Below are 26929 nucleotides of genomic sequence, written 5' to 3'. Positions count from 1 at the left end.
TCTGTTTTCTTCAGGGATGAAAACCGAAAGAAAAACATGTTTTTTTCATCTGCCTCTCTGTCTCAGAGTGAAGACGATGTGGAGCTAATGTTCCTAATAACTGGTGTGAAACAGGTGAAGCGTCCCACCTTGCTGTTGCTGCGGACATCCAGCCGGTGCCACCGCCTGTCTGCCACGTTCACGTTGCCTGGCAACTGTAGCACCACTGTGCCCGAGCCGTGGTTGATTTTCAAGGTGGGGGTCCCGTCTATGAGCTCTGGATGAAGAGAGAGAGAGAGAGAGAGAGAGAAACAGTTGAGTGAAGAAATCTGGACTTCTTGGACCTGCAATCAACAGTTTTGCTGTGAATCTGCTGATAACCCAAATCCTGCTCTGGTATTCAGTAAAACATGTTTGAAACTCCAAAGAATTCAGCAGCGTGCAAAGTGTAATATATGACACGCCGCATCCTGACAGTGCGGTGCATCACTTTCTAAATTGCTTATAAAGTCTCTGTATATTAACTTCAATGAGAATTATTGCACACAGTCTGTTGTGGTGTCAACAAACATCAGAAGTTATTACATTCTATTTTCTGACTTACTCAAATGGGAAATTAAAAGTTAATGAAGTGGTTAAGGCTGCTTGTGTGCTCGGCACCATATGCAAGGAATTATTGGGCTGCGTGTCTTACAACCAGCATTAGTAATCCATCATCATGCATGCTAAAATCAAAAAAAAAACAACATCTCTGCAATCTGCTATTTACTGCGGGGGCAGCAGCGACTTTATACTCAACCAGCTGTTATTTAAAACAAAGACGCACAATTTATTGTAAATGGACGTGAGCTTGTAAAGTTGAAAGTTAAAGATAAGAAAGGCCTCTATTGCCGGATGCCGAGGCATGACGGATCAATTCACCACCACCACCTTATGTGTGTTTGTTGATAGTTTTTAAATGGTTTTATATAGAGTTTTAGATCACTCCAGCTGTACGGCTGTGCTGCAACGCACACGTTGTTGTGAATTGTTTTCCTAAAGGTAACAGTATTATGTGTTAAATGTTACAGTCAATTAAATAAGTTCATAAGGAGAAGTTAAAACAAACTATTTACATTAAATGTATCTGGTGGAAGAGTAATTAAGTCAACACAGTCAGAAACTGCATTGACTCATTCAATCCTGTTTTTGTGTGTGTGTGAGAGAGAGAGAGAGAGAGATGGATCGAGAGAGAGAGATAGAGAGAGCGAGAAAGAGAGAAAGGAGAGAGAGAGAGAGAGAGAGAGAGAGACAGAGAGAGAGAGAGAGAGAAAGAGAGAGAGAGAGATAAAGAGAGCGAGAAAGAGAGAAAGGGAGAGAGAGAGAGAGAGCGAGAGAGAGAAACAGAGACAGAGAGAGAGAGAGAGAGAGAGAGAGAGAGAGAAAGAGGGAGAGAGAGAGAGAGACAGAGAGAGAGAGAGTGAGTGAGAGAGAGAGTGAGTGAGTGAGTGAGAGAGAGAGAGAGAGTGAGTGAGTGAGAGAGAGAGAGAGAGTATTCTGACTAACTCTCTGGAGGTGAAGACCGTCACTCTGCCATCTTTTTTGTTGTCACTTAAATTCCTCCTAACTTGACTAATCATCACTAGAAGGTCTTCTGAACTTTCAGTGTCTTCTTGTTGTTGTTGTTGTTGTTATAAAGAAAGATGAACTGATGGCACCGTCTGAGTCCAACAGGACATTTTAAAAAGAAAATACTTCTGTGCAGTGACTTCATTAAAAATGTTTTAGTGATGTGGTTTTTAAATGAATGCTCGTGTCAAGTCTGCACTTTGTCTCTGTTGGCTGTATTCAATTAAAAATTAATAATAGGCTGTCACAGTTCATGTCCAACAGCTCATTGTTCCTAAAGTTTCCATGCAGTCGCCTTGAAGGTACACACACACACACACACACACACACACACACACACAGCCTGAATTAAGGATTCAGTTTGAACTCAAGCATTTGTTGAAACGCTTCATGTTGGGGACTCGGCACTCTCCTGGTTAACTCTGAGAACACAAAGAAGAAGAGAAACTGAGGAGGTTACAGTATATGTTAGAACGATATTTAACGAGAAAAAACTACAGTACGGCTCTCACTCACTTCTGCACAGTGACGACTGTCTTCATGCGAGAGTTAGAAGAAGTTAGAAGTCAAAAGAGGCTGACAAGCATCAGATTCCCTTCTTACTGCTCTTCAATCGGCTTTTTGTGTCTGACTGCAGCTGAGCTTTCGTCACCCTCTTCTTACTATCTCTCCTGCGATGTCAGTCTATCAGCGCTCTTTTCATCTCTCGTCTCTATTTTACCTCGCGCTCCGCTTCACTCTTTCATGAACTTTTTTTTACACCGTGACTGACGCTGTTAAATTGTGCCACATCTTAAATAGTTCACCAATGCTTTCTACTGACTTCTGATTTTGTTACTGTGCGTCTGTGAGACCACCGGATGACTAATAACACATCGGGATGTGTTGAGTCCTAAACCACAGTGCAGACTGTTGGATACGATTGATGATACTGATGGTCTCTTTTCTGACGGGGGGACATTTACAGCAAAGGTTGTCCAAGCGTGTCCTCGCCATCACTCACTTTCTTCTTTGACTGTTTTGTGGGCTGAAATCAATCCTTTTGGGGTTTTTTTGGGGTCACAAGAGGTTTGTAGCGGTATCTGTTTTTTTGCCATGTGGAGTACGGCGTCCTGCTAGTTGAACTCTCTGCCTACAATAACGTTGATAGTTGTGAAGTACGGACCCACGGCCTGCAGACAATTTGCTGAGAGACTGCGCCGCCCGCCTCCGCTAACTACTCGTTCTCTTTTCAATCAAACTCGGCCATCACAAGGTTTACAGGCTCTTTTTTAAGCCTTTTTCCTGAAGAGACAGGAAAGTGGATAGAGTGGGAAATTGGGGGCAAGCAAGAGAGCGAGAGGGAGAGAGAGAGAGAGAGAGAGAGAGAGAGAGAGAGAGAGAGAGAGAGAGAGAGCGAGAGAGGGAGAGAGAGAGAGAGAGAAAGAGAGAGAGAGAGCGTGGGGATTATTTACTTAATAGTAAACCCCTGTTTTCTTTGACTGCAGGATGTTATGGGGGAGAAATGTTGTTCAAAAGTGGCAATGCCAGCGTCTGTAAATATTAATGGACAAAGCCCGAGTGATGTCACCCATCTGTCCCTGCAGGGGGCTCCACAGTCTCATCAGCAGCAGCCGCCATGCTGGAAATCCTGTCTCAGCCTAACTTTAAGTCAACCTAACGACAGACTGAGAGCTGGAGCTGAGGCGGGTTTAAGCCTCTTGACGAACTGCTACATCGCACCCACCTGTCAATCAGGTCAGCTATGTGCCAAACTATGGATAACATGCATCATTCATAAAATCAAAACCGAGCTGTTTAAAAGAAGTTCAACCCCTGTACAGTGTGTGCCAGTGATGACAATAACTAATCAGACATATTTGTTTTTTTGTACCAGGCTGTAAACATGTTCATTGTGTGTGTGACATCCTGTGTTCTTGGAGTCAGCCTCTAGTGGCGACTCGACGAACTGCAGGATTTTGCACTTCCGCATTGTCTTAATTTTTTAAGGCTGCTTGCTTGCCACACATAATGAATGGAGGCCAGCTTTCGATCACGTCAGGTCGTGTGCAGTGGAGTGATGGTGAAGGCTGCAGTCATGATGGCGCATGTTTCGGCATTTTACACCGCTATATTGACGGCACCAGTTTATGGGACGCAGAAGTGCGTCTTGTACACCAGATGTTAAAGGCTTTATATGCAATTTTTTGATCCAGCAGATGTCGCCCTTGAGTACCAGCATGAAACCAAAACAACTTGCGGTGCATTGTTGTGTTAGCATGCTAATGCTAGTGATCTTTATTCTGCTGGTATCTTCACACTGCATGTAAATTGACCTGAAATGAGCGTGATCTAGAAACACAGTTAAGCAGTGAGTACAGTATGTTATTCTTCTTTTCTCTAGTCCCTCAATTAAACAACTTTTATACACGAGGGGAGGAGTCAGTCGGCCGTCCGGGCGATGTAAACAAACTGAAGATAGGACTCTGAAAACTCTGAAAACATCACAGACAGTGGGACTCGGGTGTTACACCCATTGTAGACAGTCATGACTCACAGAGTTATTTTCAGAGGATAGACTTGATTTCTACATTTAAGTGTGAAAAATCACATATAAAGACTTTAAGGTAATTTGACTTGATATGAAATGCATCCATAACACTTTGCTTGCATGGGATGTTTCTGCTAATGCTACTAAATCATAGATCTACCTTTCACAGTCTCATACAGCATTTTGTCCAACTTGTCTGGCAATGACTCGAAGTCACAGACTTGTTTACATGCAAGCTCCCACACTCCAGCTTTAATGACTGTGTGTAATAACGTTATCAACCTCTCCGATGATTTCATGTCATGAACTCGGGTGCGTCTTCACCTTGAGTTGGATGAAATTAGGTGTTGTCGAGCACGGGGGATGCTGCTTTCCTCTAATTGCCTTGTCAAGGCTGAGACGTGCCTTTGTTACGAGTTGTCCCATACTTCATTATGCTGCCTTTCATATCAGCAGAGAAGATCTAATCCCTGCGATGTAATTTTCCAAGCCAAAATGAGAGAGTCTTTTTTTTACTTAACTTTCCTTTAATAACCTGCACGTGTGTTTAAGTATGCTGCAGGCGGAGAATGAGTCAGTGCTGCTCTTCAGAAGACATCCAATTTATTTTAATAAAGAGACACTGGCCAGACTATTGACCCTAAAAGAGAACATAAAGAGTCAATATATCAGTTGGATCCATCGCCTTCCTTTCTTTGTTTAACTTATTCACTGTCGTCTTCAGGCTCCACATCTCCTCACGTCTCGGTAACAGCATTCATTCCCTGTTTCACATTTACTCCCTCGCCTGGGACCTTTCACCGTTTTGTCTTTTTCATCTCACACAACTCACTCTTTCAATTTTCACCCCTCAGGAAGCCTGCTCTCCACCCTCAGGGGAATTCTCTTCTGCCTTGAACCTCAGTGTGTGCTATTACCTCCAACTTTCCTTTGTACCCACGCTGAGGCAAAGAAAAAACTGTTTCAGCGTTTGCACACCTTGTACTAATACATATTCATAATTTAAAAAGGAAACGTGGGGAGGGCATGCACCCTATCGCACACAAAGAACACTAAAAAACACAGCTTTAAGGGAAATTGACCATCTCTATCTCCATCTGGCACGACTAAGGAGCCTTCTTGTCAAGATTGACGTGACATTTTCTCAAGAGATTTAATCAGACTTCAGGGTCTCGCGGGTAGAACTGAAACGACGGGAACAGACGGAGAGAGAAGCAATGGAGAGCGGCAGTAAGCTGTACGAGCTAAAGAAAAGGCAGGAGAATGAAACGGGGAAAATAGTGAGACACAGAGGAACGATTGGGGAGCGACTGAGGACAAAGGCTGGAAGCAGACTGAAGAGATGAGATGGCATGTGACAGCTGGGATGATGGACGGAGCGAGAGAAAGAAACGGGAAGAGAACAATTAGACAAAACAAAAGGCAGAAACAGAAGGTGATGAGTAGAGAGGATGGTGATGGATCACAAAGATGACAAGTGGAAAGCAGATGGAGACGCGTGAAGCAAAACAAAAAAAAGGTTTGATCTGAGTCGAGGAAACGCTGAACTCCTCTAACTGGATGACTCAAGGTGGCTCTTTATGAAATGATTTGTTTTGTTCCGTTTATTTGGTTTGCAGCATCTACTTGTGTGAGATGCTTTAATCTTATGAACTTGAATTATTGTCTTCTTGAGGTCCAGACACTCTCAGAGCAGGACAGATTACATTCCAGAGATACATATTGTTATCGCTTACCATTTAACTAGAATAAACTCCATGTCTACATGACAAAGTAAATGTTAAATTGAACATGTTTGAGTGATCCCTAAAGAGACGAATACAGATATATGCAGAGACAAAGCATATATAAAGAGAAATTAATTTTAAAAAAAAAGCTTTCAGGGAGTTCAGCGGGCTGGCAGGTCAACTAGGAGCATCTGCATAGGGGTCTGCACACCTTTAATTGCTCTGGGTCTACCAGGGCTGGGACTTTGCTCTTTAAAGGGCTCGTCCACACGACCAGGCTTTCTTTACTGCAACTCATACCTAATTCATTACCTCCTAGAAAGAAAGAGAGAGAGAGAGAGAGGGTGACAGTGTGTGCTTCGTGTATAAGGAGAGCAGGAACTCCCACAGTGTTGGGGGCTCTTAAATATGAAGACATTTTCTCTCCTTCTGACGGCCTGAGGATACACAGGAGTCAAACCGAGAGCATATGGACTGCACAAGCAGCAATATGAATCACACTGCTACACACACACACACATACACACACACACACGTACAGTACATATACACTAATGCACAGAGAAGTCAGCCTTTGTATGAATCAGCAGGCAAAGCAGCGAGTGCAGAGCAGAGAGCGTCTTGAATAAACGATCTGTCAGCTAGCTAGCCCCACAGCCGACGCATATTGGATCTCAGCATCCAGCAGCAGCTCCTATTTGAAAGCTGTTGCAGCGCTAAGCCGGGGGGGTACTGCTACATAACAGCTCTGTGGAAATTGAACGTAATGCCAGAGTGGATCTGTGTGTTTGTGTTTGCCCTCGCTCGCTAGAAAACCTTTTCTTCCATTTACTGTCTTTATCCACCCCACAATCCACCACGAGAAAAACCATCCAGCTCTATGAAGGGGTTAGAAAAAATGTCCCATAGTTCAAGAGAAGAGACAAAAACACAAACACACACACACACACACACACACACACACACACACACACACACACACACACACACACACACACACACACACACACACACACACACACACACACACACACACACACACACACACACACACACACACACACACACACACACACACACACACACACACACAACGATCCTTATCAGAAAGCCTGCTGGCAAACTTTTGTATTCATACTACAAGCCAGGTGTGATTCCAAAAATTGAATTTGTTTAGTTAATTTTGTGTATTATTGGACAAGTGTTGGCCTCCGGCTGTGTGTGTGTGTGTGTGTGTGTGTGTGTGTGTGTGTGTGTGACTGCCGACGCACCTCAGAGCAGGTCTACTGCTTCAAGCCTTGTTTGTCATCTGTTGATTTTCGCAGGACACAAATCATTACAGCAACAATTCATCTAACAGATACAGCCGAGGTTAGAGACTGCGATGGTTGTCATGACGCTTTGAGAGCCAGTTACCTTTTCTAACAAATTAGTATGAAGCTTTTTTATCCCAAAAATTCTCCTTTTACAGAAAACATTTTGTATTAGTGATGCAAGATAGCGTTAAGACTGGAATGAAGACATTTAGTTCTGTTTGCCAAGAGAGGGGATTGACACTACTCTGACGCCAGCTCTGCAGAAATTAATAATGGTACAAAGTTTACAATAATCCCCTCCTCTGGACGTGGACAGGAAGTCATATATACGATAAAGCTGTACATATCAAAGGAAGGAGATTACGATAAAGGGTTGGCTGCATGATTAACCATGAGTTGAAACAGTTCCTGAATAAGTCCGTAAGTATCGTATAAGTTTGCACACATTAGCAGCTCAGTTAGGCTGCTGCAGGTGTGATTGCTTATTTTTACTATAATAACTCCACAGTCAGGACTAAATCAATGAAACTCAATAATGTTCATTCAATGTTTCTTCTGTGCATGGAGTTCGGATGGGCATGACAATGTGCGACGCAGGCTTAGCTCGGAACAAACTGAAAGTGAAGATGGCTCGTCTGACCTCAGAATTTAATAAACAACATTTACCAGAGGATGTAAAAGTGAATGGATTAAAGGAAACATCAGATGTTCTGATCCTAGCAGGAACACAAGAGATCACCTCAGGTACGAGTGTTATTAAGCCCTCAACACACACACACACACACACACACACACACACATGCACACACACACACACACACACACACACACACACACACACACACAACACAAACACACACACTCTCAAACGCACTCTGGGATCATAGCTATGTACTGCACCCAATCTCTGGCTGCTGGGGTGGAAGAGATTACACGGTTCTAACACACAGCTGGTGTAGCCTGGGTGTGTGTGTGTGTGTGTGTGTGTGTGTGTGTGTGTGTGTGTGTGTGTGTGTGTGTGTGTGTGTGTGTGTGTGTGTGTGTGTGAGTGCCTTACACCTTCTCAGGCTCACTCAGCAGGGCGGGATTGGTACAGCTGCCTTGCGGCAGGATAAAGTGTGGATGAGTGTGCAGCTTTGGAAAAGCAAACAGTAAACTCAGTAAGAAGCTGAAGGTCTCAGTGTGTGTGTGTGTGTGTGTGTGTGTGTGTGTGTGTGTGTGTGTGTGTGTGTGTGTGTGTGTGTGTGTGTGTGTGTGTGTGTGTGTAGCACTAGGGAATCATCAGACTCTGTGCAGGATCACCTAACAATGTTTAATAACAGTGTGAACGATGCCGTGCACACACAGAACAGACATGTGGTCAATATGAAACCTCTGGAGCTTCAGCAGCTGCTCGATATTCATGAATGAAAAAATCCGTCCAGGTTGTGAAACAGTTTCCTCGGGTCCAACTCACATTTCTCTTTGTCCTCTCCTCTTACTTTTGTTCCTTCTTATCCATGTTTCACCTCGTTCACTGCAGCTCCCTCTGTGTTCTCAAACTATTATTGTAATAAGCTTTTTACAAACTACCCTTTAACATGAAGTCATGCCACAGGAGAGGCGCAGCACAGTTCTCTTGCTCATAACGTATTCATAGGACTTCAGGCATTCAGTTTACTGCTGGTTTTTATTAAGGAAATACTCTGCTCTGCTGCGTGTGGGTTGATTAAACTTAACAGACTAGGAAAACACAGCCAAAGACGGCTTTGCTTTGGCCTTGAGGAACCATTCAACTTTTAGAATTTGGAAAATGTTATCTCGTGATGGTCCTGTTGGATAATTACTCTTTGTTAAAGTTGAATATTAAACTATTGATTCATGGAGAAAAAAAAAATTGCAGAGGAAACAAATGTAAATGTGTACGGGTCGATCATTGGGTTAACTGTCTTTATTTGCATGTTTGATGTTCTAACTTGAACTCACTCTCTGTTTTCAACGTCTCCAACTGGCCCACAAGTCCAAGTCATATCATTTAGCTTCGGTTATTTGTGTAATGGCACTTAATTTGCAACACCATTTAAAGGGATAGTTTGGTATTTTATGAAGTGGCATTGAAGTGGCATTGAAAGAGGTTCTTGTGGATTGTACGTGTATTATTAGCCACAGGAGATGTCGGTGAGCTCGGCCCATAGACAAATCGACCGAATACTAATGGTTTTTGAGGCCAGTTTTTCTTAAAATTAATACCAGTATAGGACGCAGTCAACTTTTTAGATGAAATAAAAACTATAAGAAGTGCATCTCATACCTTGGATTTTATGGTAGCTAAATGATGTGGTACAAACGGCCCTGTCTGCAGTGATATACAGCTTAGCTTCCATATCGGCCTTCTGACCGCTATCTTCATAAACAGGCCGAGCTGACGGGCTTCTCATGCGGCTAAAACACTCATCATCAACAAGAACCGCACACAAACTAACTTCACAAATATCTAACTATCCCTTTAGGTGCAAAGTAAACTCAGTTAGGTGCAGTCTCTTGGATAATGGCCGTGACCTCACTCTGTTCCTTTGAATCCATCAATCAAACAACGTGAAGTCATGAAACAGGAACAGGCAGAGCAGATCTTGCACTTTTCACACATCCAAAACATTTCAGCATTCAGTTCATATCCTGTTTTATTTAGGAGTGATTCACCCCATTTGATCAAACTCTTCTCGTTATAATGAGCCAATTTAATTTACCTCTTTGAGCATCGATGTGAGAAGTGAATCTTTGAAGCCGTGTTCTTATGACGAGGTTGAAAAGTGTTTCCTGTTCCCTTGTGACCGGCTAATCCTGTTTGATCAAAAAAGTTGCTGTTTGGTTGTTTGAGAGAAGTCAAGTTCAGAGTCTGGACATGGAAACAGACTTTAGTTAGAATAAACAGAGGTACAAAAGATGACATCGAGGCTGGCGGGGAATCATGGGAGTGATTCTCTGTGCTATTCCAACAGCCACCCCCGATGACAACGAACTACGTTATGACCGTAGTCAAGACGACCGGGAGAAACCGACCTGAGGAAGAGAATATGTTTACCCACGAGCTAAAGTATCCGAGTATAATTAACATGACGTTTTTATCACAGCAGCAACAGTACGGCAGCTTTCAGGAGCAGCTCACGCTTCCTTATGTAGCGGTCGATGATCTAACATCCGGTGTTTCCACGGCAACGATACACATGTCGTATCTGTCATGGCAGCTGCCACTGCAAGGCACCTCCTGTTACAACAATAAAATTAAGAATTTCTCCGTCTGTGATAAGTTAGTTAAGCTAGTTTTTTATAAGCTGGTCTTCATTCATTTTGTTTTCTGTTGTTTTACACAACAGAACTGACTGGTTCAAACTTGAATCCCTGCTGTCTCTCTCTCTCTCATATCTAATGTTAAATAAAAACCCTATCTGTGCTTTGAATGACTGGGAATGTGCATGTTCTTTTTGTATATGTGCACTGCTGCGATATATGGTCCAATATTTTCCTCTTTTTATTAAAAATCAGATATATGAAACCCAATGTTGTCCATATCAGATATGATGGGAGGTTCATCTCAGACTGAGGCTGGTAAATACGTGATTTTTTAATAATATTTGTATATCAGATGGCTTTGTGCTTTGGGTTTCTGAGCAAAGAAATCATATTGTGTGAGGTGTTTGGGTGATTAAACTAAAGACACGAGGGGGACAGCACTGTGAAATAAAGCTTTACCTTGCTGCACGGGGAGCATTTTGCTTCATGATGGTCTCAAAGGTTTGTTTTGTGGGTTTTTAGGTTTCACTAAGAGGGAAGGTGAATAAGTGCCATGTATCATGTTTGTGTGGTAACATCCAGTATGGATTAAACAATGACTACTCAAAATAAAGCGGTTTAAGTAACTGGTAGATTCTCTTCAATCTTTAACATCTTTCATGTTGGATTTTGTGGCAATGAACTTCGAGTCCAGGACACCGACTCTCAGTTTCAGTCTAATTTCTTAATTTGGTAACTTGATTTTTTATGTTTTTTCATGCCAAAAAGTAATATATCGTCTTGAGCTTGTATCTCAGTTTTCTCGTCCTCTTACAACTAAAAGTGCTTTTTACACCACATGTCACAAACCATTCACACACTGATGGCTTCTATGTAACATGTCCATCTGTACTAAATAATCCATTCAAACACATTTACAAATTCCTGACGCATCAAAGGGAACAATTTGGACTCTTTTACATGTTGCGGCAGGAGCTGGGAATTGAACCCCCCAACATTCCGGTTGAGAGATGCTCGACTCTACCACTGAGTACATGATTGGTCAGTTCAACACTTAAACGTCATCCCTCTGCTATGTCGGCATCAGAATGACCAAAGTAACTACCAATATATTTATTTGTAGACCTAATATGCAGGTTAAGAGCAGCTGTGGCTCAGTTGGTAGAGTCGGTCGTCTCTCAACCGGAAGGTCGATGGTTCGATCCCCAGCTCCTACAGCTACATGTCCGACGTATCCTTGGTCAAGAGGCTTCATCCCAAGTTGCTACTTTCTTGGTGGTGTATGAATGGGATTAGTTACTTCTGATGGTCACATAGAAACCTTTACCATCAGTGTGTTAATTTGTAGGTGTGACCTGAGGTGTAAAAGGATTTAGAGCAGTCAGAAGACGGGAAAAGCCCAAAATAAGCTCAAGTCCATTTACCTTTTACCAAGCGCTAAGCCCACCACCACTGGCCAGGGCCGTAGCTCCGGTTAACAGGCCTTCTCTCCTCGCTTTACTGACAGGAAGTAAACCAGCACGTTGGGCTGAAGACATCTGAACATAGACTTTGTCAGGTTAAACTGGCATATACTCAACCAGAGCCATGCGTAACACCATTTAGGCAGACATGCGGATGTTAACCAGCGAGGAGAACTGAAGGCTGGCGGTGCTGGCACTGCTCACGTTAGCAGCTCACCTGCAGATGATCCTTGCTCAAACTGAGACGATAACACAGCTCATCACAACAACCACTGCAGATATGCTTCACCTTAAATCTCAAATATTTATGTTTCTAAGCAACAAAAGCACAGTTTCTAGGGCTGGGAATCTTTGGCTGTCTCACGATTCTGGAATCATGATTCAAAGTCAATTTTTCATTTAGTACATCCTTCAGGATCTACTCCAGTCATCTGAGAGACTGGAGGAAATTCTTGATGCTCCATTTGGCGTTCTACTGAGTTAAAGAGCTAGCCTTAGCACTTAGCACCAGTAGTTAGCACCCCAGTTAATATAAAGTAGAATAACCCTTTCATGGTTTGTGTATGTGAAGCTAAAGTCTTTACTGGAAACAGTGAAGGTCAAAGCTCAAAACAGAAACGACGGTCACAAACGATCAACTACTCCACCACTGAAAGGCCCTGAACACATTATTCCATTATTACACTGTTTGCTACATTAATAGACTTTACATATAAACACAGTTCAATGCAGTTATATTAAGATCCAGCACAGTCCTGGCTTGCCGATGAATTGCTTACATGCAGGAGCTGAACCTTGAAACAAGTTAATTAGAGCTCTAAGTATGTACAGCCTGACTCTAATTAGACCGTGCAGTGACAAATCAGCCTCAACTCCACAAACGCATTAACTCCTTCTGCTCCAATAACACATGCCGACTGGCCTTCAGATGCACACGGAGCCTCTGACACCAGACAGAGCTGAGGAGATATTTCACTCTGCACACGGGCTGATTGCACAAACAAACAAACACACACACACACACGCTAATACGCAACACGTCCGGCTCTCCAGGCAGACCTCTCCTCCCACACATATTACTTTGGCAGCGACAGAACAACAGCATCTTCCCCCGAGAGAGCGGACCAGTGCAAAGGAAGAAGAAGCGAGGGAGACAAGGAGGCGTGAGTCTCTCAGATTAAAACACTAAATATACCGAAAATGTTAGAGACATTTTGTTCTCTGTTTCCGTCTGACTATATAATTCCTGCCTGCCCTTTAGTTCAACCAACTTTAATGTCTTCCAACTTCAACAATATTGCCTCAGCAAGAGATGTAAACCTGCCAAAGCACAGTTCACTTACATTTCCAGATCATTCTCACCCAAATCCCCCATGAATCATAGTGAGGCGAAGCAGTGTGTGTGTGTGTGTGTGTGTGTGTGTGTGTGTGTGTGTGTGTGTGTGTGTGTGTGTGTGTGTGTGTGTGTGTGTGTGTGTGTGTGTGTGTGTAGTTCACATCTAAACTCATTGCATTTCAACTTTATTAAGATGAAAATCATCGAGCGAGTTTTTGAGCTGCGTTCGATTGACTGTCGCAGCCAACTCCCGAGGTCGTGGTAAGTTAAAACTCAAAGGGAATTAAACCTGAAACAGATTTTTTCTTTCGTCTATCATCAATCCCTCAGGCTGCAGGGTAAGTACTACAGGGAATGAAAGGGGATGTTTCTCATGTTTGTTCATTTCAACTGTACATCTCTGCTTTCGTCTCACCCTATGATGACAATTCATGAGATGTGCTTCATGTTGGCGCGTCATGTTTTGCATCAGACGGTGCTCTTTCCAGTTTTTTGACTCTCTGGTCACCCGGGTCATATCAGAAATAAGCACTTAAGGGACTCTAGATAGTCTAGCCGCTGTGTTTTGGGCACCATGTTTAGAGGTTAGAGGTTAGAGTCCTTGTTGTAGCGGTTGTGGGAACAAAAAAAATTCTGCAGCATTCAACGTGACATTTAGCAAACTTAGAAGAGCGTTGCTAATGGAACAACATTTGTTTTTCATTTAATCTTTTATCTAAAGGACGATAAACTTCTGTCTCCGAAGTGTCTGCAGCTTTGTGTTTTTATTGTTGTCAGTAAAAGACAATAAAAACTATTAAACTAAAAAACTATTACAGCCTCCAACCTCTGTTCCCTGTCAGCACTTGATTGGCAGTCGGATTGGACTTTCTATATATACACTATCTATATATACTGCCTTTCCCATTCGGGGTCGCGGGGGACTGGAGCCGATCCACGTTGCCATTGGGATACACCCTGAACTGAACGCTAGTCAATCACAGGGCTGACATGTAGAGACAGACAACCAGCCACACTCACATTCACACCAACGGGCAATTTAGAGTCTCCAGTTAACCTAAAGAGCATGTCTTTGGACTGTGGGAGGAAGCCGGAGTACCCGGAGAGAACCCACACATGCACGAGGAGAAGATGCAGACTCCACACAGAGAGGCTCCTGTCAGACGGGGAAATCGAACCAGGAACCTCCTCGCTGTGAGACAATAGCGCTAATTGATTGGACTCTATTGGCGCAGTTGAACTCTGCAGCGAGCACGAGCAAGTTACTGAAGACACTAATTTGAGTTTTAAAAGTTCATGTGATGGAGCCTTTAAAATGTTGTCAGTTAATACGTTTACAGCCCTATCAGATACGATATGTTGGGTTATATGATATGATTTCAATCAATGCCATATGATACGCTACACTACGATATGCTATGATGCCATGCAATGTTTTGTATTGTGATTTGACAAAACAAAAAGTCTGATTCGATGCCATGCGACACGATAAGAATAAGAAATACTTCATTATTCCCAGTAAATTCAGTAAATATATAGATACATAAAGATAAAATACATTATGCTGTCCTAATCTTCAGAGCTGCACATGTTCAGCTGCCTCTAAACTAAAGTACAGTAATACATCGAATACCCCAAACCATAGATGTTCAAGCTTTGCTGAGTGATTTACCTCTGAAATCATATCAAAGTGAATTTTGTCCGAAGATTTTATCCAACCTATCTGACCCTCAATGTGTTGGTTTAGTGATGTTTTGCATTTGATGCATTTGCAGGAGGTTTGTGTGACTGCTACATGTTGGGTTTTATCGTTTGGCTTCTTTTGTTCTGTTGGGATTTTGTTCATGTTGTTTGTGTGTTTCTGCAGTTGGTTGGATTCTTGTGCTGTCAAGGCACTTTGCAAACCTTTGTTTTTAAAACAGCTATACAAATATTGTTGATGTTATTTAATAATGTTTATTTTTTCTGTCTTTACACTGATTTTTTTTCCCCAACCTCATCCTCATTTTCAGCAGTGACATTTACCCGCTGATTCATAGAGGTTAAAACCACACTGCAAAGGTGGTGTCCTTTATTCCACCTTAAGTTAAAGCTGTCTTCAGACAGTGAAGCGTGTTGAGTAAGAGGCGGATCAGACATGTCTCCTACCTATGGCTATGAAGTCCTCATGGTCCCAGGCCTGCAGCTGGGCCAAGGGGCCGCTGTACAGCAGCAGTCCGTCAGCCACGTCCGTGATGAACTCCAGGGACACGTGACTCTCAAAGCAAGGCATCATGGGAGGGAACCAGGCATATCCGTTGCCTTGGAAACTGTGCTTGTTCTGCTGGCACTCGGGCCCCTCGTACTGCGCTGGGCATTGGCACCTTGGGAGAAGAAGAAATGATGAGCCAAAATTACAAGAATTACTGAATGTAGATTGCTGTAGTGTTTTTTTTTTCTTGACCATTCCTTGATAATTTTAAAAACCTTTTAGATTAAAAAAACTGCCTCAGTGCATTGAGAACTCATTCTGATCCCACTCTCCTTCCCCCTTTCCACTTTAGAGCCCCTTACTACATGAAAGACTTCAACTATTCTATCTGTGCTCTCTTCCAGTGAAGTCCTTTTTCTCCTCGGAGACAGCCTCCCCCTTCGGCCATCCCTCTCACTCCGTCTGCTTCACTGATGCAGATCTTCTCATTAGTGGAAAAAAAAAACACAGGGAGAGTCACTGCACGACTGGGGAACTCCTCTCTGAGTATTTCCATACATCCAGGAACTCATTTTCCCTTTTTCATCCTGTCAAGATTCAACCACTCAGCTCCTCTGCTTGACAAAGTCACAGCCCTGGAACAACAGAACCTGTTGCATCACATTTACTATAAAGGTACACAGTCTTCTCTGTTCATGAGATCAAATGGTATCATCAATCCACACACACACACACACACACACACACACACACACACACACACACACGCATACACACACACGTCTCATTGGTGCTCTGCAGACAGCTCATTTCTCATCCGCGTGTTTCTCTGTTGTCTTGCTAATTCCCCCCTTTATGCACGCACACAGTGGGAAGTTATTCAGATAATGTATATGTCATGACGTTTGAGAGCCTCCATTACGACACAATTTCATACGACAGAGTCAGAAGGTGTGGTTATTTCACTTCACAGATTTTGTCTATGTGTTCTCTCACTGTCTTTGTGATGTCACTTATTTCCCTGCACCAAAATGATACTCCCTTAAGCGCCAATCACCAAGGAATTACCAGGATTTGTTTCCCCCTCACTTTAAAGGGGACATACCATAAAAGAAATCCACTCTTACAGTGTTTTTGAACATATATTCTGGTAACCTGAGTGTCTACTGACCCACAAAATGTTAAATAAACCCATCCAGTCCTTTGTTTGTGGTCTGCATAAGTCTTACAACACAGACAAAAAAGCTCTGTTTCAAATCGACTCTCTTTGTGATGTCACAGTGGGAAAAAAAAATCCCCTCCCCTCCCCTGGTATCTCCACCCATGGACTCCACCCCCAGCCTAGAGAAAAACTTTTGCGCATGTCCGCCATTTTTATTCTTGCTACAGAGGAGTGATGTCTACGGGGAAAACTCAGGGGGGGGTCATTACATTTAAAGAGACACACACACCAAAACGGAGCGTTCTGAGAGAGCTGGTTTATACAGGGTCACAAACCTCCTCTGGTGCTTGATTCATGTTATATTTTGACCAAAGCACAGCACAGATGTTTCATTTAGACCACAGGGGGACTGTTTGAAGAGGTGGAGAAGGAGGATGATATGTCCTCTTTAAATTTGAATGTTTCGTATTTTAGTCATGGCTATTTATTGTTATCACAAATGATCTGAAGCCAAGCTGTAGATGCTTTAGACCTCGGTCTGCTCAAAAAGACACATCATTTCTATGAACTAGAAGCACTAGGAAAACATCCACGACTGACTTTCCATTTTGGCTATGTCATCGTAATTCTCAGCACGAGGGACAATCTGAGACACAGTTTTAGTCACAATGGCCAAGCCCTCCAATCCTCTTAAGGCAGCTTTGTTTTGCTCGCTCGCTGTCTGGTGGGAATTTGTGTTTGTTAACGTCAGACCAGGGAGCTGTAATCCCCCCCCTCTCCAACCCCCCTCGCCTGTCTAATCTCATTATTAATCCCAGCACCTCGATTATCTGCATGTTCTTCTTTCAATCTTGGGCCGTAATCTGTTTGTGTATTTGTTTTGGGTGGGGTCATATCAGAAATCCTCTGGAGCAGAAAGGTATCCGACAGCACTTCTATCTTGTGTTAACACTTATCTGATCTGCATGTGTGATTCCACCTCACGTCTCTTCTCGCTCTTCTTTTCACATGACCTCCTTTCTCTCGCCTGTTGTGCACTTGTGTTCCATGTGCACTCCCTCTTATGTCCTTTTTTTTATGTCTTCTACACATTTTCTTTTGTCTAACACTTTCCTGTTTCTTTATTCTCTAACACTCTTCAACGTCAAAACTCTCTAATTGCTGTAATTGCTCTTTTCATACTTTCTTTTGTCAGTCCCTAACATCGCCTTCTCTCCGCTTCTCTGGTAAATCGCACACAGATGCTTCAGAGCTCAGGTAGTGTTGACTGTTAGAAAATATAACATCTGCTTTGTCTTGGGTTCAACCTGACGTTCATTTAGCTGACAAGTCACTGATAAACACAGCTCTCTGGGGTTTATTATTCACATTTACAAACACCTGTTTGTGAAGAATATTGCTGAAGTTTGGATTGTTTGATCTTTTATCTCTCATGCTTAGAGCAGACTCTAAGGTCTGCTGAATCAATAAAGAAGACATAAAGATGCCTTAATATACAAAGTGATGCAACGCTGCTGGCAGATTGGTTTAACAAGAAACAAAATAAAAGCAGACAAGACGGCTATATTTATTCAACAACAGGGATTTTAACGTGCTTCCAACAAGACATCAAAAGCATCAAGAAGAAGAAACATCAACCTCTTTATCAAATGTGTGTTTGTGTGTGTTTGTGTGTGTGTGTGTGTGTGTGTAATCCAGGGATTTCTTCAACATGGACTTGGCCAGTCATCCTGCTCTGGTCCAGCAGTGAGCCACATTACACGCTGGCTGCAGCCAGCCAGACTGAAATCCTGCCCTTTTCACTCGCTGCCTCTAATTAAATGAAGCTGAAGGGTAAAATTGACTTCTACAACACACAACTAGAAAGCTTAGCAGACACATGTGAGCTGAGGCTTCACGTTCATCTGCTCTCACAGAGGAAAACTGTGTGTGTGTGTGTGTGTGTGTGTGTGTGTGTGTGTGTGTGTGTGTGTGTGTGTGTGTGTGTGTGTGTGTGTGTGTGTGTGTGTGTGTGTGTGTGTGTGTGTGTTTGGTTGTGAGGCTGAACATGTATGTCTCTGTCTGTGTTTCAGGATAAAATATTTGAGCACGTTAAGCAAACAACACCTGTAGCAGCAGAAGCTTCTTTAGTCTCAAATTCAACCAAAGTCTGATTAGAAGTGTGTGTGCTTCACCGCCTCCTCTTCACATCATCTGTCAAGCTACAACAAGTCATTTATCTCAGTTATTTTCAGATTTAAGTCCCTCCACATGGTCACGTCTTGTTAAAAAATGAAGTCATACTCAAATTAACTTAAATAATTTATTGTGTTAATGTTTTGCTGCCACAGCATGCAGATGTAGTTTGTGAGTTACAAGGCCGATGTGTCCTTTGAGGAGAAGAAATACTCTTTAACATTCACATTAATGAATAAAAGAGTCTGCAGCACCGGGCTTCACCCTGTTAGACACTAAAGTCGACGACGACCTGGTGCCGACCTGGTGCCTCCATCTCCAACCAAACGAGGGCTACAACGGCACCTGGATCTCCTAATGATAATATATTGATATGCTAATAATGTCAGCTAACAAAAGTTAGCAGAAGCTGCAGCTTTGCTTTAATCTGTATCTGTATGATCTGGATAAAATCATACAGATACAAAAATTAATCCAAAACTCATGCTGTTTCTGTTTTTACCACTAAAGCGTGCAGTGATGCAAAGAGGATGACGTCCGCTTTATTAATGAATCACTGTATGTGTGAGAAAATTGGCTCTTAATTTCATCATAACATCAGTTTTCTGCACAGAGTCACAGATGAGAGCCGTGATAAAAGCTTAGATCCAGACATTGGTGTTTCTTTTAATTGGTTGCAAAGAGCCCTTCACTTCCACCGCTGAAGACGGAGCCTGAGGATACATGCAGCATCAAGCTGAATTACATGAAGTTAAACAGGGTCATCGTGACTCCTCCACCAGCAGAGACACTAGACGGAGCCGATTTCGTCAGCGTGTTTGTAGTTAAAAAGGATTTGTTGAAATGCTCTCAGCCCACTTTTGGCCTTGTTTACAGACTGGTTTATGCTAATGACGATGCTCTCTTCACTTCATAAGTTTGCCAGGAATCTTAAACCAGAACTGGCACCATGTGACAGCTAAACTACTCACGACTTCTCCTCTAGTAGGAGACCATGAAGACTGTGTGCGTCTATCCTTCATGTGAGATAAATACAGAAGCAAAGAGTGTTGTGAAGATTTAATTTTCCATCTTTAAGTCACACTTTCTAATCGAAGAAAGGACAGGACTTTATACCTCTACAGAAACCTGCTTCCTCATCCACATGGCCTTGTAAACTAAGTGGTATAAATCCAAACGCTGCAAAACCTGAGCATGTGTCCCTTGTGCTCTGTGTTAAACTGAAGCCTGTGCTTTTATAAGGGGAAAGAGGGTATTTTTTTAATACAGTTTTAACAATGAGCAGATGGATAAAGGAACCATGAACGGGGATGTGAAACTTATTTGAAGCAGTAAAGTGCAAAAAGAAGATATCTTTGTTAATATTAGTTCATAAAGCTCATTTGGTACCTTAAATAATAATTTTTCAGACTTCGTCATTTAAAGTTTTTATATGTGATTTTTCACACCTAGATGTAGAAATCAAGTCTATCCTCTGAAAATAACTCTGAGTCATGACTGTCTACAATGGGTGTAACACCTGAGTCCCACTGTCTGTGATGTTTTCAGAGTTTTCAGAGTCCTATCTTCAGTTTGTTTACATCGCTCGGACGGCCGGCTGACTCCTCCCCTCGTGTATAAAAGTTGTTTAATTGAGGGACTAGAGAAAAGAAGAATAACATACTGTACTCACTGCTTAACTGTGTTTCTAGATCACGCTCATTTCAGGTAAATTTACATGCAGTGTGAAGATACCAGCATAATAAAGATCACTAGCATTAGCATGCGAACACAACAATGCAGCGCGAGTTGTTTTGGTTTCATACTGGTGCTCAAGGGCGACATCTGCTGGATCAAAAGATTGCATATAAAGCCTTTAACAGAAGCTTACGAGACGTCTGGAAATACTCAGCAGAAGAAGACAGCAGTGAAGAAGCAGCACAGACTAGTACTGTAGTCAAGACCACACTAAACAAGACCAAGACATACCAAAGACCTCAGAGTTCTCAGAGACCGTGACAAGACCAAGATATTGAGGGATCGAGACCAAGACTAAGGGAGGGCGAGACCAAGACCATAAATATCACTGAAAAATCATCAACTTGTGTGCAGGCAGCATGTCATTCACTTAAGCTTTAACACAGGAAGGTTGTTGCTGACTTGGGGAAAATAGTCTTTCAGTGGTGGTCTTGACCAGTCTTGATTTAAAATCCGGAGTCCAACCAGTCTGAGACTGCAGACAAGTCAGGTGAAAATACTTCCGAGACGAGACCGAGACCTTCAAAAGTCTTCAGACCGAGACCGATTTTGAGCACTACAACACTAGAACAGACACGGCTCAGTCGAACCACATCAGAATCTTTTGTCCTCGCTGACAAACGTCCTCTCCTTTCTGCTTCCTCATACCAAAAGCTATGTTTGCTTTTTTTTAAAACAATGGAGGACTTAATTTAAGGTCCAATTTGAGACTGTCTCAAGACAAATGTTGATGATGAACAGACTAGCTGTATAGAGCAAGTTATAACAAATAATAGAGACGCTGACTGCCTGAAATTTGCCTGTTTGAGACACCTTCTTTACGTCACAGTAGAGCTGACACTGCCAACACTCAGAACATTTAAGTAGCTCAATTAGGCCATTTGATTGGACTACTGTCCCAGAATACAAGCACTGGGGGAGAATGGATTTTTTGTTGGAGGTATGTCTAACCCCTATCCGTGCGCGCCGCACTATGCTTAATGTAAAATATCACAGCAGTCTTCTTTAATCATGAGTAGAAATACCTTTAACCTCGTTTAATGTCGGGACACTAGAGGTGACCCCATACAGTCGACTGCCAGTCTCACAGTCGAGAATCCCCAGCTACATTGGGGGTGTTTAATGTCTAACTTTACATAGATTTGCCTCTTTCCTCCAAATAATTCATGGCTCATAGCCTCTCTTGGTATAAATATGAACTTATTTATACTTTCAATGCAGATCTGAAAACAACTAATCTCCTCAGTGTGTGCATGAAGAATTCACCCCGAAGTATTGATACAGTAGAAGCAGCAGATCCATGTTTTGAAAATTTCATTGGCTACAAGAGATGTCAGTCATCGGCACAGTTTGAGTGAAATTGGCTATCAGAACAGGGGGATGCACCTTCTCTAAACTCCCATTGGCTGTAATGAGGTGTCAACAAGAGGTCAGTGGATCGTTATGGATCTAATGTGTTTGGGTTAAATCTTTCACTGGATTTAAATTGTGGAGAATGATGTTTGGTGGATTATTATGTTCACTAGAGTCCAGTAAATCTCTAAATTGTAAGTTGAAAGACGTTATTCGTTTGTTTGTTTGTGGTCTGACAGATACGTAGATTGTGGTTGAATCCACACACACTGGGCCGTTAGTGTTTGTGGCTGCTGGATTGGACATGTGTGATATGGTTATAAGGTCACATTAATACAGACTTAATGAGTGAGAAAAAGGATGGATCCAAGTCCCATCATTGAATAAATTGTTATTCCAAGTCTAGAAGACAAAGAGTTTAATGATGTGGTTATACTCGATAAGAATGTGGATCAATGGGCACAAAAAAAACAAAAAAAAAACTTTAGACTTTCAGTCGTCTACAGGAGAAATCTGACCAATCAGGTTCGACTTTGAAAATCCTTGGTTGAAGAAAGGTTTACAGGACATTAAAAAAAATTATTTGTTCAGAGTGTGCTGGTAGCCTTGTGGTAAGGGCACGCGCCCCATGTGCAGAGGATTAAATCCTACAAACCTGAAAAGGCATGAAAATAAAAACTTAAAAACTAGAAATCTGGTTTACCACAACATGTTCTGTCCTTCACATTCAAACGTCTCATCGTTTATTGAACAGGTTCTTAAGTCTCGCGGACAGACAGTAAAGCAGCTGTGCCTCAGCTTCAGAGCTCTTCATAGTCTTCATTTCTCTCACAGCCAAGAGGTTGGCAAAGAACTCGAAAACAAGATGTTTACTGATCCTGAAGCATCACCAGGAGAGAGAGAATTCAAACCTCAGGGCATGCACGCTAAATCAATGTATGCTTTTTTTTCTTTCTGCAATGACAACATGAGCTGCTTGGGATTTCTTAACACCTGTTAGAGCGACAGCCTGCCAGCTTGATCCTGTAGAATGAGCAAAGCAGTGCTGATGCTAACAAGTACACCTTTGTATTATCCACAACATACCCCCGGGATTATTCAATGCCCCTCTCTTTCATTTACCATATTATTCCATCATTACAATGTTAAGCTTTAAACGGCTTAAAAAATGTTTTTAATAACTCCAAGGGAAGCTAATTCCAACATTGGAAACCAAAGGTGTCTTGTAGCCACAGGAGGTTATCTTAGAGGGTTTAGATCAAATCAGTCAAACCAATCAGCACAACTTCCTGTTGAGGCAAATTAAACGTGTGTAAACCAAAACTGGGAGCTTCATGTGAGCACACATAACATCGTTCTGATCTTCCATGTTTTTTCTCTTTTACCACAGCCAACAGAGTGGTGAAAAGACCATCCAGCCTGCATATCTTGCTTTAAGGGGCTTAATGTCTTCACTTGCCAGACCCAGTATGTCAGCTTGTTCTCTGTTTGTCGTACAGTACACTGATTTCAATGTGACGGCATATGAGTCAGGTTTGTTGTCTCTTTCTTTCCCCACAGGGTGATGAACTGAGGAGAGGGAGCTGGGTGCATCTTCTTTACACTCAACAACCTCTCTTTATCAGATAAAAAAAGCAGCTCCTGGTCCGGTTGTTTTGAAACACTGTTTTGAACTCTAATCCAGCCGATCACTGAGAATAGAATTATAACTGTTTAACATTAATAACGGTTCCTTGATGAACCGCTCACCTCCTAGAAGCTCCACCTTCTCTTCAACCCGCTCTTGGAAACAAAACAAAGATGGAAGATGGAAGGCTCAAGGCTTGAAATCAACAACCCATAACCCAATGGATGTCATCAGGGTGACCATGGTGTCCACTTCTTGTGTAATGGTGTCTAAAGTTTTTCTTGAGATTACCTATATGGTGTGGTGTACCTTGAGACAGCGCTACAAACCAACATCCCCGACTATCTACAACACCTTCAACACCAAGAAACAGGCAACAACACAGAAGAACACAGAGCGAGAGGCAATCAAGTCATCGGATAAAATAGTAGCCTGAAGTGTAAAATGACTTCCCCACATGGTCTCTACTTCACTCTGAACATATAAAAACACGCACACACATACAAACACCAGAGCGCAATAACATGGAACGAGAGAGCGAGAGGAGTAAACACACGAGGGCACCCACAGAGCCATTCGAGTGTACAATCATGTCCAGATTTACCCTTTGCACTCTTTGTGATTTTTTCCATCAGCAGCCCATCACTTCTATCGTCCCAGCTCTCTTTCTCTCACCCTTGCGCTCTCTCTCTCTCACCCTCTCTCTCTCTCTGCTGGACAAAAAGGCCAAAGTTTCATGTTGGGATTCAGATTCAGATTCTTTTTTCATGTGATTTACAAAGTGAAAAAAAGAGAATTTCAGCCATAATCTATACTGCTTTTACCCTTCTGGGTCACGGGGCGGGCTGGAGCCAATCCCAGCTGTCATTGGAGGAGAGGCAGGGTACACAGTGAACTGGTCACCAGTCATATAGAAACAGACAACCAGCCACACTCACACTCACACCTACGGAAAATTAACCTTACGAGCATGTCTTTGGACTGTTGGAAGCAGGATTACCTGGAGAGAACCCACGCATTCACGGGGAAGAACATGCAAACTCCACACAGAGAGGCTCCTGTCAGACGGGGATTCAAACCAAGAACCTTTTCGCTGTGAGGCGAACCTAACAATGTTGTTGTCCCAGTTTATTGAGTTTTATGGTAGGATAATTACAGCGTAACAGCAGGAGTTTCACTCTGCTTTCATCTGAATCAGTTCAGGCTCTCAGACCTCAGGGTGCGCCCTTTTTAACATTTAACAAGTGCTAACTAGCGTGACATGTTATTAGAGACAGTAATAGCTTGTTACTGATGTTTTCCCTCTCAGTTTGGTTAATGCATTCATCTTCCTCTCACCTGTAGCCGTGCTGAGTGTCCACACACATGCCTCCATTGAAGCAGGGGTTTCTGGGATATGCACTGCAGGGCTGGTGGGACTGCTCTCTGCCCGGACAGGAGCACACAGCTGTGGATTCCACCGTCACAGACACAAGACTCATGGTCCCACAATCCACCACTGTGGGCGTGTCCCGCACGTTCAGAACACTGGTGCAGCCTCCGGCCCCGGCACACTCCGAACCGGGACACTCGTCCACCCGGATCTGGACTACGCTGACCTGCAGGAACGACTGGAGCTGGAGGGAGAAGGACGCAGAAGAAAAACAGAGATGAAGTTAGAGAGTCTATACTCACACTGATGAAACTCAAGGTGAAGCTTTGGAAGTGCTTTTTCGTTCAAAATATTATAGCAGACTCTTCTGAGTGACCTTTACCTCACAGACAAGGAGTGGTACAACAGTGCTTATCTCCAATTGCACAGGCACTTCTACCCATCAAAAGGAGGTAAAGTGCAGTGACAGAGATCCCCACTCAGCTTCACACTCACAAAGACAGCCGACTGAGTTCAACTGGTGGACAAAACAAACCAAGAGCACCATTTACCGGACTTGAACCTGCAGGCTGCTGCAGTTTTTCAAGTGCTACGTGTTTAAAGGGATACTTCAGCCATTTGTATTAAGCTTTGTATCATTAGTCTAAACGTATATACATAAACTGTACATATACAGTGAAAAAAAACCACTACAGCCATAATCTTCACCCAAAGCTGCCATGAGCAAAAGAGTCAAAGCAGCTGTGATGCATTCAGATTCAAAGGTCGACAAATAATGATGTTTCTCATGTCCTTTTGGCATCTCGTAAAGATGCAAACATTACATTTCTCTCTCCTACAAACAGTCAGAGAACAGAGGAGGTTGTCTAATATGCACAAATACGTTGTCGGTGTTTAGGAACTGAAATATTGTCATTGTGTTTGTGCAGTTTAGACAATGTGCCTGGGGGGAGTTTGCCTGGGATGAAAAGCTGCATCACTGTAATCATTTGAGATGCTTCAATTTTAAACCCATGAAGATTTGTTGTTTTTTTATATGAAGACAGGAAGCAGCAGTTCAATCCTTTTATTATGCCTTTTGTGGCTTAAATATATAAATCCAGGATAAACCAATGGATTGCTGACATAAGTCTTAATTAACATGTGAATCAAATGAGTGATGATAAGCCTGATTACAAACCACACCATCGGGACATCACCAGAAACTCCAGAGAACATTAAATGACTTCTTCTCAACTTTAACATGAATGAGTTATTGAAGCACGACGTAACTGTTGAGTAAGGCCCCGTGTCTTAGCATTTCTCCCGGGCAGAAAAGCGCTGGCTGTGCGCTTGGTAGCGCTTGCATGAAGCGTTTGTGCCGCCGAAACTGCTCGGTTACTTTTTACTACATGTTTTTTTTTTTTTTTCTAGATCGTTTAATTCCTGATCAGACATGGAGCAGAAAACGATCAGTAGGCGGCAAAACTACGAGGAATATCATACATTTGGAAAAAGTTGAAAGATTCTCATGTGCTCGGAGCAGCTGCACAAAAAAGGCAGAACGCACGTAAAAAAAGACGCTGGGCGCTGCAGTTTTTCTTCAGCTTTCTGCTGCGGACGCTCTCTACTCACTGAAAACAACTGAATAAAAACAAAGGTGCTAAAAAATAAAACGCCAGGCGGACACAGGGCCTAATGCTGCAGTCACTTGTACATAACTTCTTTACATTATACCTAATGTATATGTGTGTTGTCTATTTTTTCATATTGTATGCCTTTTAAAATGGACCTTGAGTCTAATAATAAAAGTTGATGATGATGATGATTATATTTACTTTTATCTCTATCTAATGACATTGTGACTAGACTCGGAGTCTCAATGTGCAAAAGCGACTCTCTCCAGGAAATAATCAAACAAATATCTTTAACATATGCAATCAGCAACACAACCTTCTTAAACGGTCAAAACACGAGTAAGATATTTCTGACTTAACCAGTTCACACAGACAAACACACATACTGTACATTCATGAAAGCACACACACAGACAAACACCGGGAAACTGATGTAGAAAGTGCATCCAACGTGTGAATGCATCACA

General features: G+C 42.5%; 1 protein-coding gene across 1 annotated transcript in view; it reads right to left on the bottom strand.

The window, feature by feature from the left end:
- Positions 1 to 26929, bottom strand: part of si:ch211-186j3.6 (neural-cadherin) — a 296332-nt gene that overhangs the window by 66096 nt on the left and 203307 nt on the right. The window contains exons 26-28 of the mRNA XM_065952497.1: positions 24813 to 25090; positions 15378 to 15592; positions 129 to 256 (exon numbers count right to left, since the gene is read on the bottom strand). Coding sequence (XP_065808569.1) covers positions 129 to 256; positions 15378 to 15592; positions 24813 to 25090 — 621 coding nt within the window. The remainder of the gene's footprint in view (positions 1 to 128; positions 257 to 15377; positions 15593 to 24812; positions 25091 to 26929) is intronic.

The sequence above is a fragment of the Labrus bergylta genome, chromosome 3 (assembly GCF_963930695.1).
Source record: "Labrus bergylta chromosome 3, fLabBer1.1, whole genome shotgun sequence".
NCBI classification, from domain to species: Eukaryota; Metazoa; Chordata; class Actinopteri; order Labriformes; family Labridae; genus Labrus; species Labrus bergylta.
Note: the sequence above shows the minus strand (reverse complement) of the source record. Positions and strands in the feature narration are given on the sequence as shown.